A 17,787-nucleotide genomic window follows, 5' to 3' on the forward strand; every position below is an offset into this window, starting at 1 on the left:
TTTATTGCTGGTTTTAGGAAATCTTTTCTACCTTTTTCAGTAGATAATGTTTTATGACTTCAGGTGAACTAAAGCAGTATTTCAACCAATCTCTCCCACAACATTTTAGCCATGCAGAAGCACCACATGTGTATTATCACTCTAAATCTGTTTGGCAGTCTTCTATCTAATGGAACATTAAGTAGTTTGCTAAATCTGAAGCTGATGTGCTGGATTTATAAAATTCTAGCTTTAGGTGAGTCTGGGGTAAATTAAATTAACTGCTATCTTACATTATCTGGCCATTTCATGGAGTTGTGAAATTTTCTATCATAGCTTATAGTGGGAGAAGAATATGGATAGATCATACCAATTTGATGGTACTTTGTTAGTGAGTTGTGTAGCACATTATTTTCCCAATGCAGCTCATAACTGTTATACCACTATCTGTATGTGAATGGCACATGTAGAGGTGTAGAGGTGGGTTCAAGTGGTTTTGAGTCTGGAATAGGTTCTGGCTTATAACTGCTGTCTAGTTTCTAAGAGCATGCATGTTGCACGTTCTTTTCTTCACTCAGTGTGATGAAATGTTGGTGCAGTTGTGACCTTAAATGTTCCTAGTCTAAATGATATCCATTCTCTTTGGACTAGAGTGATGTATTTTTTACTATTGTGCTCTCACTGTATGCTGGTTAGCTCCAGTAAGATTCACAAGATTGAAAATCGTTATTCATGGTCAAAGTGAACCATACAAACAATGATTGTGCTCTAAAAATACCTAACATAAATTAAAATGTCTATACTCAATTCAGAATCAACATCAGTGTCCCATATACAGGCTATGCTAAATCAGCATTAATAAAATATAATATAATATAAAATATATATCGACTTTAACAATATATAGTAGATTTTGTAAGGTCTATATTATAGAATAATAGTCTCTATATGTTAACCTTGTAAAAAGTGGTGTCATAATGCCAAGATCTACAGAGTTCTGTAAGGCCTTCAGGAAAAATTTTGTGGATGCCTATGAGTCTGGCAATGGATTTAAAAAGATCTCCAAAATTATTTGAAATACATCATTCCATTCTAAGGAAAATAATCTACAAATGGATCAGATTTCAAACAACTGCCAATTTGTCCAGGACTGGCCGTCCCAGCAAATTCAGTCCAAGATAGTTTCACCACAGGATCTGCTAGTAAGTTTTGCAACTGTTGGTGTCAAAGTGCATGCTTTTACAATAAGAAAGAGATTGCACAAATTTGACCTGTATGGGAGGTGTGCCAGGAAAAAGCCTTTGCAAGACTACAGTTTGCCAATGAGCATATTAGACAAAGTTGTTTGGCCACAGTAACAGACATGTTTGACAGCTTTTCAGGAGAAGCACTTCATAGAAATTGTGAAGCACAGTGGTGGAAATGTTATGGTTTGGGTTTGCTTCGCTTCCTCAGGGACCAGACCGCTTGCATTCCTTGATTCATCTATGAATTCTGCATCATATCAAAGAGTGCTTGAAGATAATGTGATTCCATCTGTCAAAAGTTGAACCGAAAGTAAACCTTTCAACGGGATAATGATCCTAATCAAACTAGCAAATCCAGTAAGAAATGGCTCAAAAAGAAGAAATAGAGGGTTATGGAATGGCCTAGTCAACACCTGGATTTGAACCCCATTGAAATATTGTGGGGGAATTTGAAAAGGGCAGTATATGCAAGAAAACCCTCAAACATCTTACAACTGAAAGAATATTGCAAGGAAAAATGGTTAAAAATTCAGGTGGACAATTATACAAAACATCAACAAGAAATAATTTTTGCTAAAGGGGGCAATAGTAGCTTCTAAGGCCAAGGGTGTACTTACTTTTTCCACAGAAGAATATCACATCTATTGATATTTCTGTTGAATAAATAATTTAAAAAGCTAATTTTCTTTGTGGGTTTGTTCAAGTATATCCACTTTACTAATTGGCACTGTTTCAAAGATGATCAAATGTTTTCTTGGCCAAATATGTCAAAAAGGACAACAATTTTCATGGGATGTACTTATTTTTTCACATGAATTTAAATAAACAGCAAGGACAGTGGATATGTAGATGTGTATATATAGATGTAAATGGAACTGAAGATAAGCACACGTAAAGAGCATTTATTCATTGATGAGAGATATCAGAGTAGAATAAACAGACTGGTGTGAGCTGACAGAAAGTCTATAGTAACTCATTACAACCATGGTGAGCAGAAAAGCATCTCAGAATGCACAACACATCAAAGCTTGAGGTGGATGAGCTACAACAGCAGAAGACCACATCAGGCTCCACTTCTTTCAGCCAAGAAGAATCTGAGGCTTCTCTAATCTGAAGATAAGGGGGGGAAATTCACCTAGTCTTTTCAAGTCTTCAGTTTCTTTGAGTCTGTACCCATAAGATTCTTGTTCTTGGCTGACAGGAGTGGAACCTGATGCTTTTCTGCTCACCACGGTGGTAAAGAGTATACAGTATGAGTTACTATATTCTTCCTGGCAACTCAAACCAATCTGGCTATTTTCCTTTGACCTCTCTTATCAACAAGGCATTTCCACCCACAGAACTGTCCCTCACTCAGTGTTGTTATTGTTGTTGTTGTTGTTATTTTTGTTGTTGTGGTTGTTTTTGCACAATTCTCTGTAAAACCTCTTGACCTGTATCTGCATGATTTTATGCATTGTGCTGCTGCCACATGATTGGCTGATTGGATAACTAAATAAATAAACAGGTGTACATGTGTTCCTATTAAAGTGGACAATGAGTGTATGTTAAGTATACAGCCACTAATATTGGCACCCTTGTTAAATATGAGCAAAGAAGGCTGAGAAAAAATTATCTTTATTATTTAACCTATTTTATTTTTTAAAAATTCACAAAAAAATACTCTGCTCTTATGGATACAAACAATTGCAAACACAACACAGGTTTATCCAAAAAACATATTTGCCACAATGATTGGCACCCTTTTAGTCAATACTTTGTGCTACCTCCCTTTACCAGGAGAACAGCTCTAAGTCTTTTCCTATAATGCCTGATGAGGTTGGAGAATACATGGCAAGCGATCTGAGAAGATTCCTCCACACAGAATCTCTATAGATCCTTAAAATTTATAGGAGAAGACTCAGGTGCTGTTTAATTGGTCAAATACTGCAACATGTAGACTGGAGTGCCTTTAAACTCTGTGTAGCATTTAAAAAAGGAAGCCATGTAGGATTCAGCCTAATTGCATTGGTTGAAATAATATTCCTGCATAAATATAAATTGAAGATGGTTGTTTTCCATGGCTAAATAAAAAAATAAAATACCACACTTTCTATGTGATATAATGCATGTTTATAGATAAGTTGAAATGACCTTTCTGTACTGTACATACAGAATAATTTTTGATTTTATCAACCAACTTTGAAATTTAAGTAACTAGTAATGTGAAATGAGTTGTCATATATATATATATATATATATATATATATATATATATATATATATATATATATATATATATATATATATATATATATATATATATATATTCAACATTTTTAAACTTATTTTTTAGCTAGCAATCTAAGTAATGTTTTTGACTAGTCTACCCCTGTATGATTAAGTACACAAATACTAATACAAATAAGTACAAAATAAGTACTAAATAAGATGAGTTCTGATATCCAAATATTCAAATATTAATTCCCATATGCTACAATATTTTAGGTATATTTATATATAAACAAGAGGTTTTTGTGAAAATAAAAAATTAAGCTAAGTAAAATCATGTCCAAAGCTTTTTCACCTTTATTGTGAAATTGCAACATATAAATATCAAGTGACAAACGCAAAAAAAAATTATGAAAAAAAGAAAAACAAAGAACTTCCATGCAGCTTGAATAAGTGTGCACACCCTTTTATAATTGTGAATGTAGCAGTGTTTAGAATCAACCAATGACACTCAAACTCATGTTAATTATTAATCAGTATACACCTTCCATCATTTAAAGTGACCGATTAACCCCAAATAAAGTACAGCTGTTCCTATAGGATTTTGTATAGGACATCTTCTTGGTAGCATCCAACTGGAAAAACCATCGGCCACAATGAGCTTCTAAAGCAGTTACTGGATCTCATTGTTGAAATATATCAATCAGGATAGGGTTACAAAAGATTTTTCAAGGCATTGGATATCATGGAACACTGTGAATACAACAATAAATAAGTGGAGATATAGTACAACAGAGATACTACTAAGAACACGACGTCCCTCTTAACATTGAGAAGATCAGGAGAAAACTGGACATGGAGGCTGCCAAGAGGCATACAGCAGCATTAAAAGAAATTGCAGTAATTTCTGGCAAGTACTGGTTGCTCCCTACATGTGACAACAATCTCCAGTTTGTTTGAAATACATCACTCCAATTCTTCATATCTCTGGGCTATGGTGTAGGATGACAAGACGGAAGCCTTTTTTAATCAAATAAAAACTAAAAAATACATCCAATCTCCCAAAATCATTAGAAAAAATGTGTTATGGTCTGATGAGACCAAAGTTGAACCTTTTGACCATAATACCAAAAGATATGTTTGGCACACACACAAAAAAAAAAACACAGGGTGCAAGCATGGTAGTTTCAGCATCATACGTGGGGGCTGTTTTTCTTCAGCTGAAACTGGGGCTTTAATTATTGTGGAGGGGGTAATGAATAGCTCTAAATCCCAGACAACTGTGGTGCAAAACATTAAGGATTCTGCTAAAACATTTATTGCTGGTGTGTGGTGGGCGTTCATAGTTCGCACTATGGCTGCTGTCAGCTTAATCTGGTGGATGCTACACACTAGTGGTGGTTGATGAGATTCCCTCCCCCATATTATGTAAAGTGCTTTGAGTTTCTAGAAAAAGCCATTCTATAAATGTAAGGAATTATTATTATTTAAGATGAAGAGAAATTTCGCCTTTCAGCATGACAAGGACCCAAAGCAAACCTCCAGGTGAACAAAGGAATGGCTTCACCAAAACAAGATCAAGGTTTTGGACTGGCCCAGCCAGAGTCCAGACCTAAATACAATCAAAAATCTGTGGGGTGACCTGAAGAGGGCTGTATACAGGAGATTAATGACCAACTTGACAGAGTTGGAATGCTTTTGCAGAGAAGAATGGCAAAATATTGCTAAGTCAAGATGTGCCAAACTGATAGGACTCTTACTCAAAAAGATTTAAAGCTGTGATAAAATCTAAAGGTGCTTCAACTAAGTATTAGTTTAGGGGTGTGCACACTTATGCAACCAGGTTATTGTAATTTTTTTCTCTTTCCCTAAAATGATTCTTATTATTTTTCACTTTAATTAATAGGTTAAAAAATCCTAATAAAGGAAAAGTTTCTGACATAATTTATCTTGTTTTCATTTTTTTTATATCACAAAAACCTGCCATTTTAACAGGGGTTTGTAGACTTTTTACATCTACTATATATGTATAATAATGAAAAAGTTCTTTGGGTTTTGATATGTTTCATTATTTTACATAAAAATTTACATTTGATATGTTCATTTCATGACAATTATTTCCTGTGAATCCCCTTTTATGAAATTTCTTTGGTTTCCTGTATAGCTTGCTCTTTTTTATCAGGCAATGTAATTGGTCATGAAAAATATTAGTATTTTTTGTAGATACTACAAATATTTTTTCAGTGTAAATAATAAATAATTATTTAATAGTTTTATTTAATAAATTAAATAATTAATAGTTATTGAACATTGAACAGGCTACTCTTCACATGTTGTTTTGCTTTCTTTTTTTCTCTTCCTGTTATGATGCTTTTATTTATTTCTCATCCATCCATTGTAAATACAGGGGACACCCTGGATGGGGTGCCACTAAGCCACTATGTACCACTAAGCCACTATGTCCACCAGTTATATTTATTTTCATTCATATATTCATTTTTGGAAGTTCTGTCCTTGATGCTGGTAAACATTCAAACTGGATCAATTTGGATGTAACTGAATTAAATCAAACTGAATTGGAAATAAGCCAAACCCACACGAGATCTGGCACAATGAAAGCATGATTCTGTCCTGAGTATACAGGTTAAGTTGTGGATGAGGTTTGGCCTGATGTTGGCAGTACACAGTACACTTTGAGCCAATTTTGGTCTGTGATTCTTTGCAGTGTCTGGGCCACATCTACAGATTTGCCCAAAATATAATTATTTTGCTATCTCTGGGAGGTTGCACAGTGTGATTAGCATGAGAGTGGTTAGCGCATTTGCCTCACACCTCCAGGGTTGGGGGTTCGATTCTCGCCACTGCCCTGTGTGTGTGGAATTTGCATGTTCCCCCCTTGCTGTGGGGTTTTCCTCCGGGTACTACGGTTTCCTCCTCCAGTCCAAAAACATGCCTGGTAGGCTGATTGGCATCTGTGAATGTGTATGTGATTGTGCCATGCGATGGATTGGCACCCTGTACAGGGTGTTCCCTGCCTTGTGCCCGATGTTCACTGGGATAGGCTCCAGGTTCCCCACAACCCTGTAGAATAAGCGGTATAGAAAATGGATGGATGGATGGATGCTAGCTTGACTGGGCACCTTACACTATAAATGCTTAATTACAACATATGAAAATCACATATTAAAAAGAAAACAAACATGACAAAAAAGGGCAAAAAACAATGAAAAGTTTTTTTCCAGAGTCGAAATGATTATGATTTGCTTTGAGAAAACGTTTCATGTACCAGAAACACACGCCACACGCTCCTGAAACACGTACCAGAAGCGTATGGCTGCACTACCAGCTGGCACCACTAGATGTCCCAGTGGTCTTATTTTCCAGCTGTTTTGTAAGAAATGACAGATTGTTATGAGCACGTGGTAATGTTTACTGTGTTAACAATGACCTCACCTCATTCCATATAGGTGTTACTATATTCACTGCAAAACACTTTCTGAGTGAGATTTATGAGTAGTAAAGGACTTTCGAAAGCTTGAGCTTGATAATATCGTACACTTTTTTATACTGATGAATCTAGCGTTTTTTCTGGTTAATAATATATTAACCAGATGCACATTATATGCATATACTTTAAAGAAAAGCGAATACATATGACACCCAGAATTTCTAGCAATGTTTTTTTCAGTGTCAGTATTAATTATTATTATTATTTTAAATATAGAGACTACAAAACAAACCCCATGGCTTTCTTTTTGTGTCTGCTCCGTGACAGGGACAAATGCATGTTGTGCTAAAGTCGTGACAACACTATCACAGCTCTAATAGCCTATATTCACAGCATATTGTGAGATTTTTTCATGAATTCCATTAATGTGATAAGTTAATAATAGGTTTTTAACCCTGAATTAAATGTCTGTATTGTAATTGCCTAAATCTGATAAACACTCTATCAGCGACTGTCCTCGAAACGTGCTCTTTGTTGTCTAGGCGTGCACCGACAAGGGGCGGGGCTTATTTACAACGAGGTGGAGTCTATGCACATCGTAATACATCGATGCACATCGTAATGCACATCGCTTCTGATTGGATAAGATTTCAACCCAGCGACTGAGAAACCAGTCTATAGCAAATAGGAAACGCCCCCACCCTGTACCGGGAAACTCACTTAAACCAGCTTGTGTGACGTTCAACAATTCAGCGGGTTGTGGACTGAACGCGGCACAGACAGGGATTCAGCCTTAGCTGAAGTGAACTAGAGATAGAGTTATAGTAACGTCTGTGATCACTGAGGTCAAAAAGAGAGTAATGATTAAGTTTTGCTGTGATGTTTTGTTCCTGGGATGCAGTCATTAGATAAACCGCAGTGTTGTGTCTGGAGGTGGTGTCCTGTATCCGCTGCAGGTGTAAACTGAATCCTGAAGTGTTTGAGTGGTTCAGGGTTTAGATTAGACACGGGGTCCTGGTTTCAGATGTCCCGTTCAGACAAGGTTGACCCGGGTTTAGCTCACTTAAAGCGAGAAGCGTTTCTATAACGTGAGGAACTCGAGTTATCAATCCGTTACACCAAACTGAGTTCAAAGCGAAGGCGCCAAGATGCCGGAAGCTGGAACAGATATGAACATGGACCGACTCTTTGAGCTGAAAACCTCGGCTTCCATAGGCACGGAAAACATCCCACCTCCATCTTTGTCCAGTGGCCCGTCGGGGGACATCCTTCGCAACTTTTACCACACCAAAAGAGTTGGAAATTACCTCATCGGCAGGAAGCTGGGAGAAGGCTCCTTCGCCAAAGTGCGTGAGGGGCTGCACGCGCTCACCGGAGAGAAGGTGGGTGTTTATTGTAACGTGTTTATTGTAAGCTGAAATATGAACGGTGAATATAGTAGCCTATACTGTAGCTGTTGAAATGAGAGGGAAAAAAAGCTGTGCACAGACTGACAATCAGAAGTCTAAATTAAAGTTTAATGTTTAAAAAAAAAAAATTGTTAGGTTATAAAGTTTTGGCCCTCTCACAAACTAACACAATCACTAACAATTCATTAATACTGTTTAGTAAAAAGTGTAGTCATTCATATCTTCTTATACTACACATGATTCTTTTTCTGGAAGCCACCAGGTTCATGGATCAGTGTTTTAGTAAATAATAAATACTAAGCTTGGCATGGACATTTGGATTCGCTTTCTGAAAAATAAAAGATTTCTCAGGTTGCTCTTGAATTACAATCCACCTCAGGAGTGCTCAGGAACCTCCAGTTTAACACTCCAGCACCTAAGTATGTGGTATTGTGTAATGACGGCACTCCACTGGGTTTATTGAGACTTACAGTAGGCGTCTGAATTAATCTTAGATTAGCCCAGAGAGCAGTCATAGCTTTGAAGTAATATTTTGGTGCTTCAGCAAGTTGACTGTGAATCGAGTTGTAGTGAACTTTCACTATGGAATTGTGAAGGAAATAATGGCTTTTATGATGGGCATGAAAAGGCTCCCTTTTTTTTTTTTTTTTAAACAGCGTACAGCACATAATGTGGTAATGCAATAGTATTCTCGTCATATTATGTTCTTTCATTATAGTTATTATAAACAATTGTTATTATTTTATAACAGTCTCCTCTCTGGTGTGGCAGGAAGATGTATGGTTATTGCCTACCGTCTGCCTTTGTTCAGTCGGTCTATGTGTTGATTGACATATATTTGAGGAAAAATTGGCTTGGTATTTGAGAAAGTGGCCTCAAAATCCTTCTCAGTACATTAAGGATTAATTCATCCGTCCAACAGACGCCTTTCACTGTTGCTGTGGGGACAAAAAAAAATGTTTTTTCCGTTGATGATGCAAGCTCCAGAAATCTCAACCAGGGGAGAGCGCGCCTGGTTCTCCCTTTTCCTCATTCGCCCTTGCTTAGATGACATCATGTGGGGGCTTGGGTGGGGCGATGGGAACACAGCACATGCTTCTCCTGTGTGTTTTGATCATGTGTGACCCATTTTCATCCTTTGTCTGTGGAGAAGATAAACATGTTAGCCTTGAACTCTGGGGTCCCCTCCCCCAATTCTTACCATCAACCCCCCTACAGCCCTGTTTGGCGAGACTGAGAAGATCATTGGCGACAGATCAAGAGCAAGTGTTGTTACATTTGCATTTAGGTGACTGTTTTGGATCTGCTGCGGGAAGGCTTTTAAGGTCTTTCTTTACATCTCTCTAGCCCTTCTGTTAGTCTAATTGGTGTAATTATTTGCTCAATTGGTCATGTATTACCTGTTTGCTCACAGGCTCCTTTATTGTCATCTGATTTGCCATGGCATGGCAGGCCACCTTGTGAAACCTCTTCATTTGCATATACAGAGATGAGCACTTTGATCAGCAGTGGAACAAATAGCACCAGGCTCTTTTCACTGTTTCAGACGAAATTTAAACCTTGTCCTAGGAAGTGGCTAAGATACGGAAGAAAAACACTTAATGTCATTAAAATATCAGAAATCAATTATATTATCAACCAATTATATATCAATTTATGTTTAATCATAATTATCTATAAATCTGTATTTTATTTAAATATTAATTTTATTATACTAAATATTATGTATAGAGTACTTTAACAGAAATAGGTGTACCATATAAAGCCGTAATAAAATATCCACATGGACTATTTCTAAATATTTTCTTTTTTTAAACGTTTATTTTGGATACTATTGTTTAAGAATCCGAATAGGTTTCCTGTCATGTAGAAGAATTTGAATGTTCAGTTTGAAGCCCCTTCCTCCCCAAAGGGTTGAGCTGTTGTTACAAGTGCTTCTATTATGTTGAGCCTGAGAGTGTTAATAGTGCAGACCCCCATACATACATGTGTGTATATATAAATACATTTGCCACCACTCTTCTAGCTTAAGTGTTTATTCAGCATTAGTGGTTTGTGGTGTCTGTGGTGACAAATGGGTGGCAGTAACAAGCCATTTGGGGTCCCAGCCTCTGGGTGGACATGGTGTAAAGGGCTCTGGAATTTAGCTGTTAGCTAGTCATTTGTCCAGAACCTTCCCCCACTACCTCCTCCTTCTCCACAGGCTTCAGTGACTGTGGGTGTCACGCATAGTTTATATAAAATGAGAATCACCTATTATATACTCTTGGCTGGATGCATACATTATACTAAAACATAAACATTTTTTAAAGGTCAATGATGTGGTAATGGGATCTGATGAACATTCAGTTCATCAAGTCTTCTCTGTGTGTTTTCTAGGTGGCAGTGAAAGTAATCGACAAAAGAAAGGCTAAGAAGGACTCGTATGTTACCAAAAACCTGCGCAGAGAGGGTCAGATCCAGCAGATGATTCGCCACCCCAACATCACGCAACTGCTAGACATTCTGGAGACTGAAAACAGTTACTATCTTGTGATGGAGCTCTGCCCAGGAGGAAACCTAATGAATCACATCTACGAGAAGAAACGACTCGATGAGAGGGAGGCACAGAAATATGTCCGCCAGCTAGTCATGGCTGTGGAGCACCTGCACAGGGCTGGGGTAGTACACAGGTGAGACACTAACTGCACAATGTGTGATTTTAAATGAGTGTGATTTATTTTATCTTCGCTTGAGCACCTTCACCTCAAGTTCACTGACATTTCTGTATGGCATTGTGGAGAAATAAATGTTTAGAATATTGCAGGAGTTGGTTTTTATAGATGTACTGATTTATGAGATTTTAGAGGGCACCAGAAATGCACAGTAGGATTAGAAATGGCCTTGTGTGACATATATGGTGAAAAGCATAAATGGGGTAAAGGCTCTATATGCTAATTAAGATATTGGCTTGTCTGTAGCTTGGGAAGTAGCATTGACTTAAGAGCACTCTGTAAAGCAACAGCATTATTGTTCTTCTTTCCTACAGAGACCTAAAGATTGAAAATCTTTTGCTAGATGAACAAGACAACATAAAGCTCATAGGTAAGTGAGTAAAGGCACTCTCAAATTTTTTGTTAAACACTGTATTCCAAGACATGCGATAATATTATTCTTAACAAAAAACAGGTTCCAGAGACAGGGCTTTTGTACAATGCAATACCCAGTCCTAATCTAAACTCATAGCACAATTAAATGGTCCTCTTAGGCATGTGGTGAGGACTGATGGAGCAATCATTATCTCATTAAAACCAAACAACCTCTCACCTCTGTGAAAGTCTGCCTCAGCATACAGAGTTGCTGGTTAACAGCTGAGTGTGACAGACAGGCTTAGTGTTAGACAGCTATGAACCACCCTCATCTGTGAGAGAGCTGCTAAAGACAGCCATGATTTGCTTTTTTTTCCTATGGCATTAACTTAAGCAGCATAGTCTTTAAGCTCAAGCAGTGTTTCGCCTGTTCAAAATTCTTCTCTTGACTTTTATTTTAACACAGATTTTGGACTTAGCAACTGTGCAGGAATCCTGGGATATTCTGACCCTTTTAGCACACAGTGTGGCAGTCCAGCCTATGCCGCCCCTGAGCTGCTCTCAAGGAAGAAGTATGGGCCCAAAGTAGACGTCTGGTCTATGTGAGTTAACATGCACCACATGATTTCAATTTATCACACTGACCCAAGTCACCTCTTTTGATTTTACAGCAGTGCAAATGTTTAAAAAAAAATAATAATAATAATAATAATAATAATAATAATAATAAATATAAATTTTAAAAAAGGCATTTTACAGGTTTCAATATCTTCATCTCAGTTATAGCAATCTTGCGGAAAGACCCATTTCTCCTCAGGATTTACAATTCTGTGTGTGTAGCTATATGTAAAACTGGAATGGAGATAATGTGACAGGAACTAAAATGTTTGTTTCATATTCATAAAAATGTTTACATTTTAGCAGTTCTATTTTGTCCCCCCGAAAAATAGCCCGAACATAAACTAACATAGATTTGATTATGGTAACTAAAATGATGTTTATTAGAACAGTTGTTGAAATAAGAAGATATTTCAGTATCATAACATGTGTTTATTTTTACCTGAACAGAACATGAGAGGTAATCTTTACAATTTTTAACCTGCACATATGTGTTTTTGGTCTAATGCAGTGGCGTCAACATGTATGCCATGCTCACTGGCACCCTTCCATTCACGGTGGAGCCTTTTAACCTCAAAGCATTGCACCAGAGAATGGTGGACAAGGACATGAACCCTCTGCCTCCTTCACTGTCGTCAGGTATGAATAAGCTTACATTTACCATGTAGGACACACTGAAATCAGCACTTCCATAATATAATTACAAAGTCTGTCAGTTTTTATATTGGACAAAATTCCTTTATCAACTGTGTAAGGAAAGGGCTTCTGCGGTTGAAGAGGTAAAAAACAGTTTATCGTACTGCAGAGTTGGTCTACAGCAAATAAGAAATGCCCTGAGAAATTCACTAAAACAGTATGTGATATGTTCAACAGTTTGAACAGGTTGGGGACAGATCATGGCACAGATATGGCCATAGCCACACCTTTATATGTAGACAAATTGAACATCATAGTAATGAAGATACTGTGTGAGACTATATAGTATCTTAGTAAGCTGTTGCACCTCCAACAAGCCAGTAGAAGATTCTCCAAGTCTCTGGAACTGTACTGGAGGCATAAACACAATTCTTCAAAAATATATTCCCTCAGTTGTTGTTTTGATGATGATGGTGGAGAGCTCTGTCTAACACTGGTCCAAAATGTCCTATAGGTGTTCGATTCTGGTTGAGTGTTGTTTGTTTGAAGGCCCCAGTGCATAATTTTTCATCATTTTTGTACTCATGAAATCATTTATTGAGCACTTAAGCACTTCCCTTGGGATAGAAATGTTTCATCAGAGGATAAAGGTCACAATAAGCTTCAGTTGATTTTCAGTAATTTTAGTCCCCTCTAAGGGGATAAGTGAACCCCAACCATGCCAGCAAAATGCCCCCCACAGCATAACAGGGTCACCATTTTTTTTCTTTGTCACTTCCATGTTAAAGGATTAGGCTATGCACTATAATGTAGTACTGAAATAAGATAATCCTCTTTATGTAACAATGATATTACCATGGACACGTATGTGTCTTCTCATCAATCTTCTTATGTAACACACTAAGTGGAAGGTACTGGGTTAATTGGCTCTTACCACATAGAGTTGGGACAGCATGGTTTTATCCCGGTTATGATAGAGGTGTTGTGTTTCTGTAATGCGTTGCACTAAAAGAGACTGGAACACACTGTCCTCTATAGTTCTATGTAAGTGTTCTCTCTAGATGTCTGCTGAGGGGTTCATTGAAGGTCAACTATGGATTTGCTGATTTCAGTGTCTGTGGTTTAATGAAGTAGTCTTGACTGTCAAATTCTTTATCATTGAACAAAATGTAATTTAATAAACTCAGACAGACATTTTATTGTTTTTGCCTACAGCTGCAGTTAGTTTACTGAAGAGCCTTTTGGAACCAGACCCTGCCAAGAGACCCAACATCCATCAAGTTATGGGTGATTCATGGCTACAGCTGGGCAACCCACACACTGGAATCCCTTACTTAAACAGGTAAAATAAGCACAAAAAAACAACAATGTTTTTTTTATGATTTATACGAGAAACGAATGGGTCGACCAATCTGTGTTTTCTTATGTATAATCTAATGTTGCTGCCTTGCACAGGATCCATATTGAGGAGATCAACCACACGGTTCTTCTGCATATGACTGAACGAATGGGCTACAAGCACAGTGAAGTCCTTAGCGCTGTGCTTACTAACCGGGCCTGTCACACTCTTGCCGTCTACTTCCTCCTTAACAAGAAAATGAAAAGACTCTCCAAAGAGTACAGAGTGAGTATGATGCTCAGTGGCACAATGATCAGCTGTTTAGATATCTTTATCATTAATTTTACCATTTTGCTGAACACAAGAATATTATTCAGTACTTTCTGTACATTATCAGGAACAATGTCGGATCACCTCTAATCAGATTGAAGGGCTTAATCTAGATTCACTTTGTACTCTTCCTCCAAATGTACATTATAGATGGGCATGGGGATCAGATGGCCCATCTGCTGAATGGAATGTGACTAAGCCCACATTTATTTCTCCACAGGAAAAGCAGTACACTATGGAAAAGGAGAAAAAGAGTGAACTATTCCAGACACAGTGGAGGAAACACATTGAGAAGATCACCATTCCCCCAAAGCAGACACCAGTCTATTTGGCTGTGAGCAAAGGCCCCACCAAAGAAAAGAAACAGAAAACAGGTGAGCACCTGAGACTGGTGGCAATGGCGACTTAATAGCTTAAAAACTGCCTCATGCTGTTAGTCCAGTGCACCCGAGACATCATATGGTTTGAGCAGTGCTATTAATATAAGTAGCATTAAGAAAAACCTTTTTAAAAAATTCCTTTGCATTTCCTAAACATTGGCTTAAAATTCAAATAAATTGGATTCCAGCTGTTCTTTTATTTTGGATAACTCTGTCCTAGGATAAAATGTTTTACTCGTTGTTATGGGCTTAGTCAGTTTTAAGAGTGTCTCTCTCTTTCTCAGGGCTTCTTAAAGCGATGACTGGCCTGAAGGACGCTTACTCGCGACAAGGTGGCTGCATTGCCTCCTCCTCCTTAGAGTACCTAGAAATCCATCCGCTGTTTCCACAGACATCTCAAGGAGGACGGCACCTTGATGCCCAGCCCCCCAAGAAAGACGGCCCGAAAGCCATGGACGTGCCTGCGCGGCCTCCCTCGTCTCTGGGTGCACATTCCTGGGCATCAGCAAGCAAAGAGCCTAGCAAAGATGATCCACCATCACCCTGGTACAAGCTCACCAATGGAGCTCTCTCACCACCACGGCATGTTTCTGCTTTCCACCAGCCAGACAGCTCCTACCTCAAAAAGGCCACCATCCCTAGTGTCCCAGTGTTCACTGTAAAACCCCAGCCCAAGAATAGTCCCCCCAGCACAGAGTGGCACAGCAAACCTGAGTTGAGCGGCAATGGGGGCAGCAATGGGGGCAGCAGTGGGCGTAGCAATGGGGGCAGCAGTGGGCGTAGCAATGGTGGCAGCAACAGTGGGGGCAGCAGCAGCGGAGGCAGCAGTGGCAGCAGCAATGAGGAGCCCAGTAGCCCTCAGCACCGTGCTAAGTTTCCCTCCATGGGCATTGGACAGATTTTGAAGAAGAAAGTTCAACCGTTTGCCTTTCCAGCACCTCTGTTCAGGCCTGAGCCAGCCATAGAGGTTGAGTCTCCGACTCCATACCACATGCAGACACTACTGTGTGCCTCTGGTGCACTCAAAACTCTGTGCTGATGACGAAGGCACATCTGAACTATCTTATGAACTTTAAATGCAGTGTTTGCTGTTTCACCACTAGATCTTAATTTCTGTCCTGTTCTGAAGTACACACACTTTTAAAACAGGAAGCTGTATGCAGTAAACTGATATTAGCTACCACTTATTTTTATTCCGTTCGAAGCACCAGGGCTTCCAATGTGGTGGGGTAATCGAACTTGAATCCTCTGGGGAATGAGCTGTCCTTGATATGCACAGATAGATGCCTGTTGTTGCCTGGGCACACCCCAACTCCGAGCACTGTGTTATTAATTACCTCTAATGTGGCACACTGGTCACAAACTAGAATGCTAATTGTAATATTTTCATTTTACTGCAAACACCATTTGAGGATCATATAAAGACTTTCATTAAACCACATATTTTTTCAATGGGGCGCACAATGTCTTAGTGGTTAGCATGTTCGAATCACACCTCCAGGGTTGGGGGTTTGATTCCTGCCGCTGCCCTGTGTGTGCAGAGTGTGCATGTTCTCCCTGTGCTGCGGGGGTTTCCCCCCCAGTCCAAAGACATGCATGGTAGGCTGATCGGCATGTCCAAAGTGTCCGTAGTGTATGAATCGGTGTGTGAATGTGTATGTGATTGTGCCCTGCGATAGATTGGTACCTCGCCTTGTGCCTGATGTTCCCTGGGATAGGCTCCAGGTTCCCTGCGACCCTGTAGAATAAGCAGTATAGAAAATGGATGGATGGCTGGATGGATGGATTTTTTTCAATAGAAGATGCTGAATCACTGCCATTTCACTATGTACCTCAGAGCACCTGGGAAGCAAATCATCCTGAGATGAGCCTACTTAGTGGCATGAGTGAAGCTGTTGCTGCATTTCCACCTCACAAGTTACAGACACTCAGGTCAACTTCACAGAAAAGAATATCTCCCCTTAGTCTTGCTGTGAATTACTGTCACCACTAGCTTTTTGCCTACCTTGAAAGAGATTGCTGAACTTTGTATAGCCTTAAATACCATGTGTTAAAGCCCTCTGGTCAAAATAAGGCCATTCAGAAGTATTGTTACATTGTGTAGCCTGTGTGTTATCAGTCTAAATACATACATGCATTTTTGGGGAGGGAGTCGGGTTTCATCATGTTACCCATCATGTCGAGTGACGTAGTAGACCGTGCAATTGTGCAATTTTTTGTACCCAGTGTTAATCATCTACATGCTTTAACTCTGTTCATTGAACAGTTCTGTCCCTGTGATGTGAGAACCACTTGTAAATATGAACTCAATGTGTCTTTCATGTTGTGAGTACATTGATACCTTCACTCATTGCACATTACTGTAGTTGAGGTAAAAAGCTTTCAAAGTGTTTACTTGAACAGAAGGCAATGAACTGTTTGTTAACTAACTTTTTCTAACATGAAATTCCTCTTTGCATGCGAAAGGACATTGTTCCAATGATTTGTAGGCTGTTGGATGTGGTTTTGTTACAGTGAGCAATGAACCTGAAGTCTTTTGAATTTTGAGGATCTTTTTGTAAACTTTATAACAAGTTGTGCTTTAAGTGAGAAAAGATTTTTATTCTGTAAAAAAAAAAAAAAGATTTTTAATATTTATATTTTAAAAACAAGTATTTGTGCTCCGTTTTCCTTTTGCACTAAATCCACACTTCTTTTATGACATATCTTACACAATAAAACTGATTTGACTAAGAATATTACTTTATCATAGCATGTTTTACTATCTCGCATACTAAGAAAATGTTTTTCCCATATGCCTGTAACTTGAAGTGGGGCATTTTTGTGGACTGCACTTTTCTCATGGGACACCTGTGAAATAAGTAACAGCTGAACTACCCCACAGGCCTCTTTTAATCCAGTCAGCTGTGCAACAGCCCCACAAATGCCCAACATATGCACTCACAGTATGTGTACATACTTTCTACACCCCTCATAAAAGATATGGGTGTTCACACACTCAGTCCTGGATAAATCAGAGTGGTCAAGCTGTGGGTGAGTGGACAAAGATCTCATAGGTTTACGGGTGATTCGACGATTAGGGTGCCAGTTAGAACTTATATACAGTACTGGTCAAAATGTTA

At 38.6% G+C, this 17,787-nt stretch overlaps 1 protein-coding gene across 1 annotated transcript; it reads left to right on the forward strand.

Moving 5' to 3' along the window:
* The first annotated feature begins 7,578 nt into the window (after positions 1 to 7,578).
* Positions 7,579 to 17,395, forward strand: hunk (hormonally up-regulated Neu-associated kinase). The gene is made up of 9 exons (XM_017488384.3): positions 7,579 to 8,267; positions 10,674 to 10,966; positions 11,323 to 11,378; positions 11,829 to 11,964; positions 12,492 to 12,619; positions 13,832 to 13,958; positions 14,072 to 14,240; positions 14,506 to 14,659; positions 14,950 to 17,395. The coding sequence occupies exons 1-9, from the start codon at positions 8,034 to 8,036 to the stop codon at positions 15,702 to 15,704; spliced, it is 2,052 nt and encodes a 683-aa protein (XP_017343873.1). The 5' UTR covers positions 7,579 to 8,033; the 3' UTR covers positions 15,705 to 17,395.
* The last annotated feature ends 392 nt before the right edge of the window (positions 17,396 to 17,787 follow it).

This window comes from Ictalurus punctatus, chromosome 16 (assembly GCF_001660625.3).
Source record: "Ictalurus punctatus breed USDA103 chromosome 16, Coco_2.0, whole genome shotgun sequence".
Taxonomy (NCBI): domain Eukaryota; kingdom Metazoa; phylum Chordata; class Actinopteri; order Siluriformes; family Ictaluridae; genus Ictalurus; species Ictalurus punctatus.

Coding starts and splice junctions, on each gene's coding strand:
- hunk (XM_017488384.3), top strand. CDS start 8,034: ATGCCGGAAGCTGGAACAGATATGAACATGGACCGACTCTTTGAGCTG. Junction 10,967..11,322: donor AGGGCTGGGGTAGTACACAG/GTGAGACACTAA, acceptor TCTTTCCTACAG/AGACCTAAAGATTGAAAATC. Junction 11,965..12,491: donor AAAGTAGACGTCTGGTCTAT/GTGAGTTAACAT, acceptor GGTCTAATGCAG/TGGCGTCAACATGTATGCCA.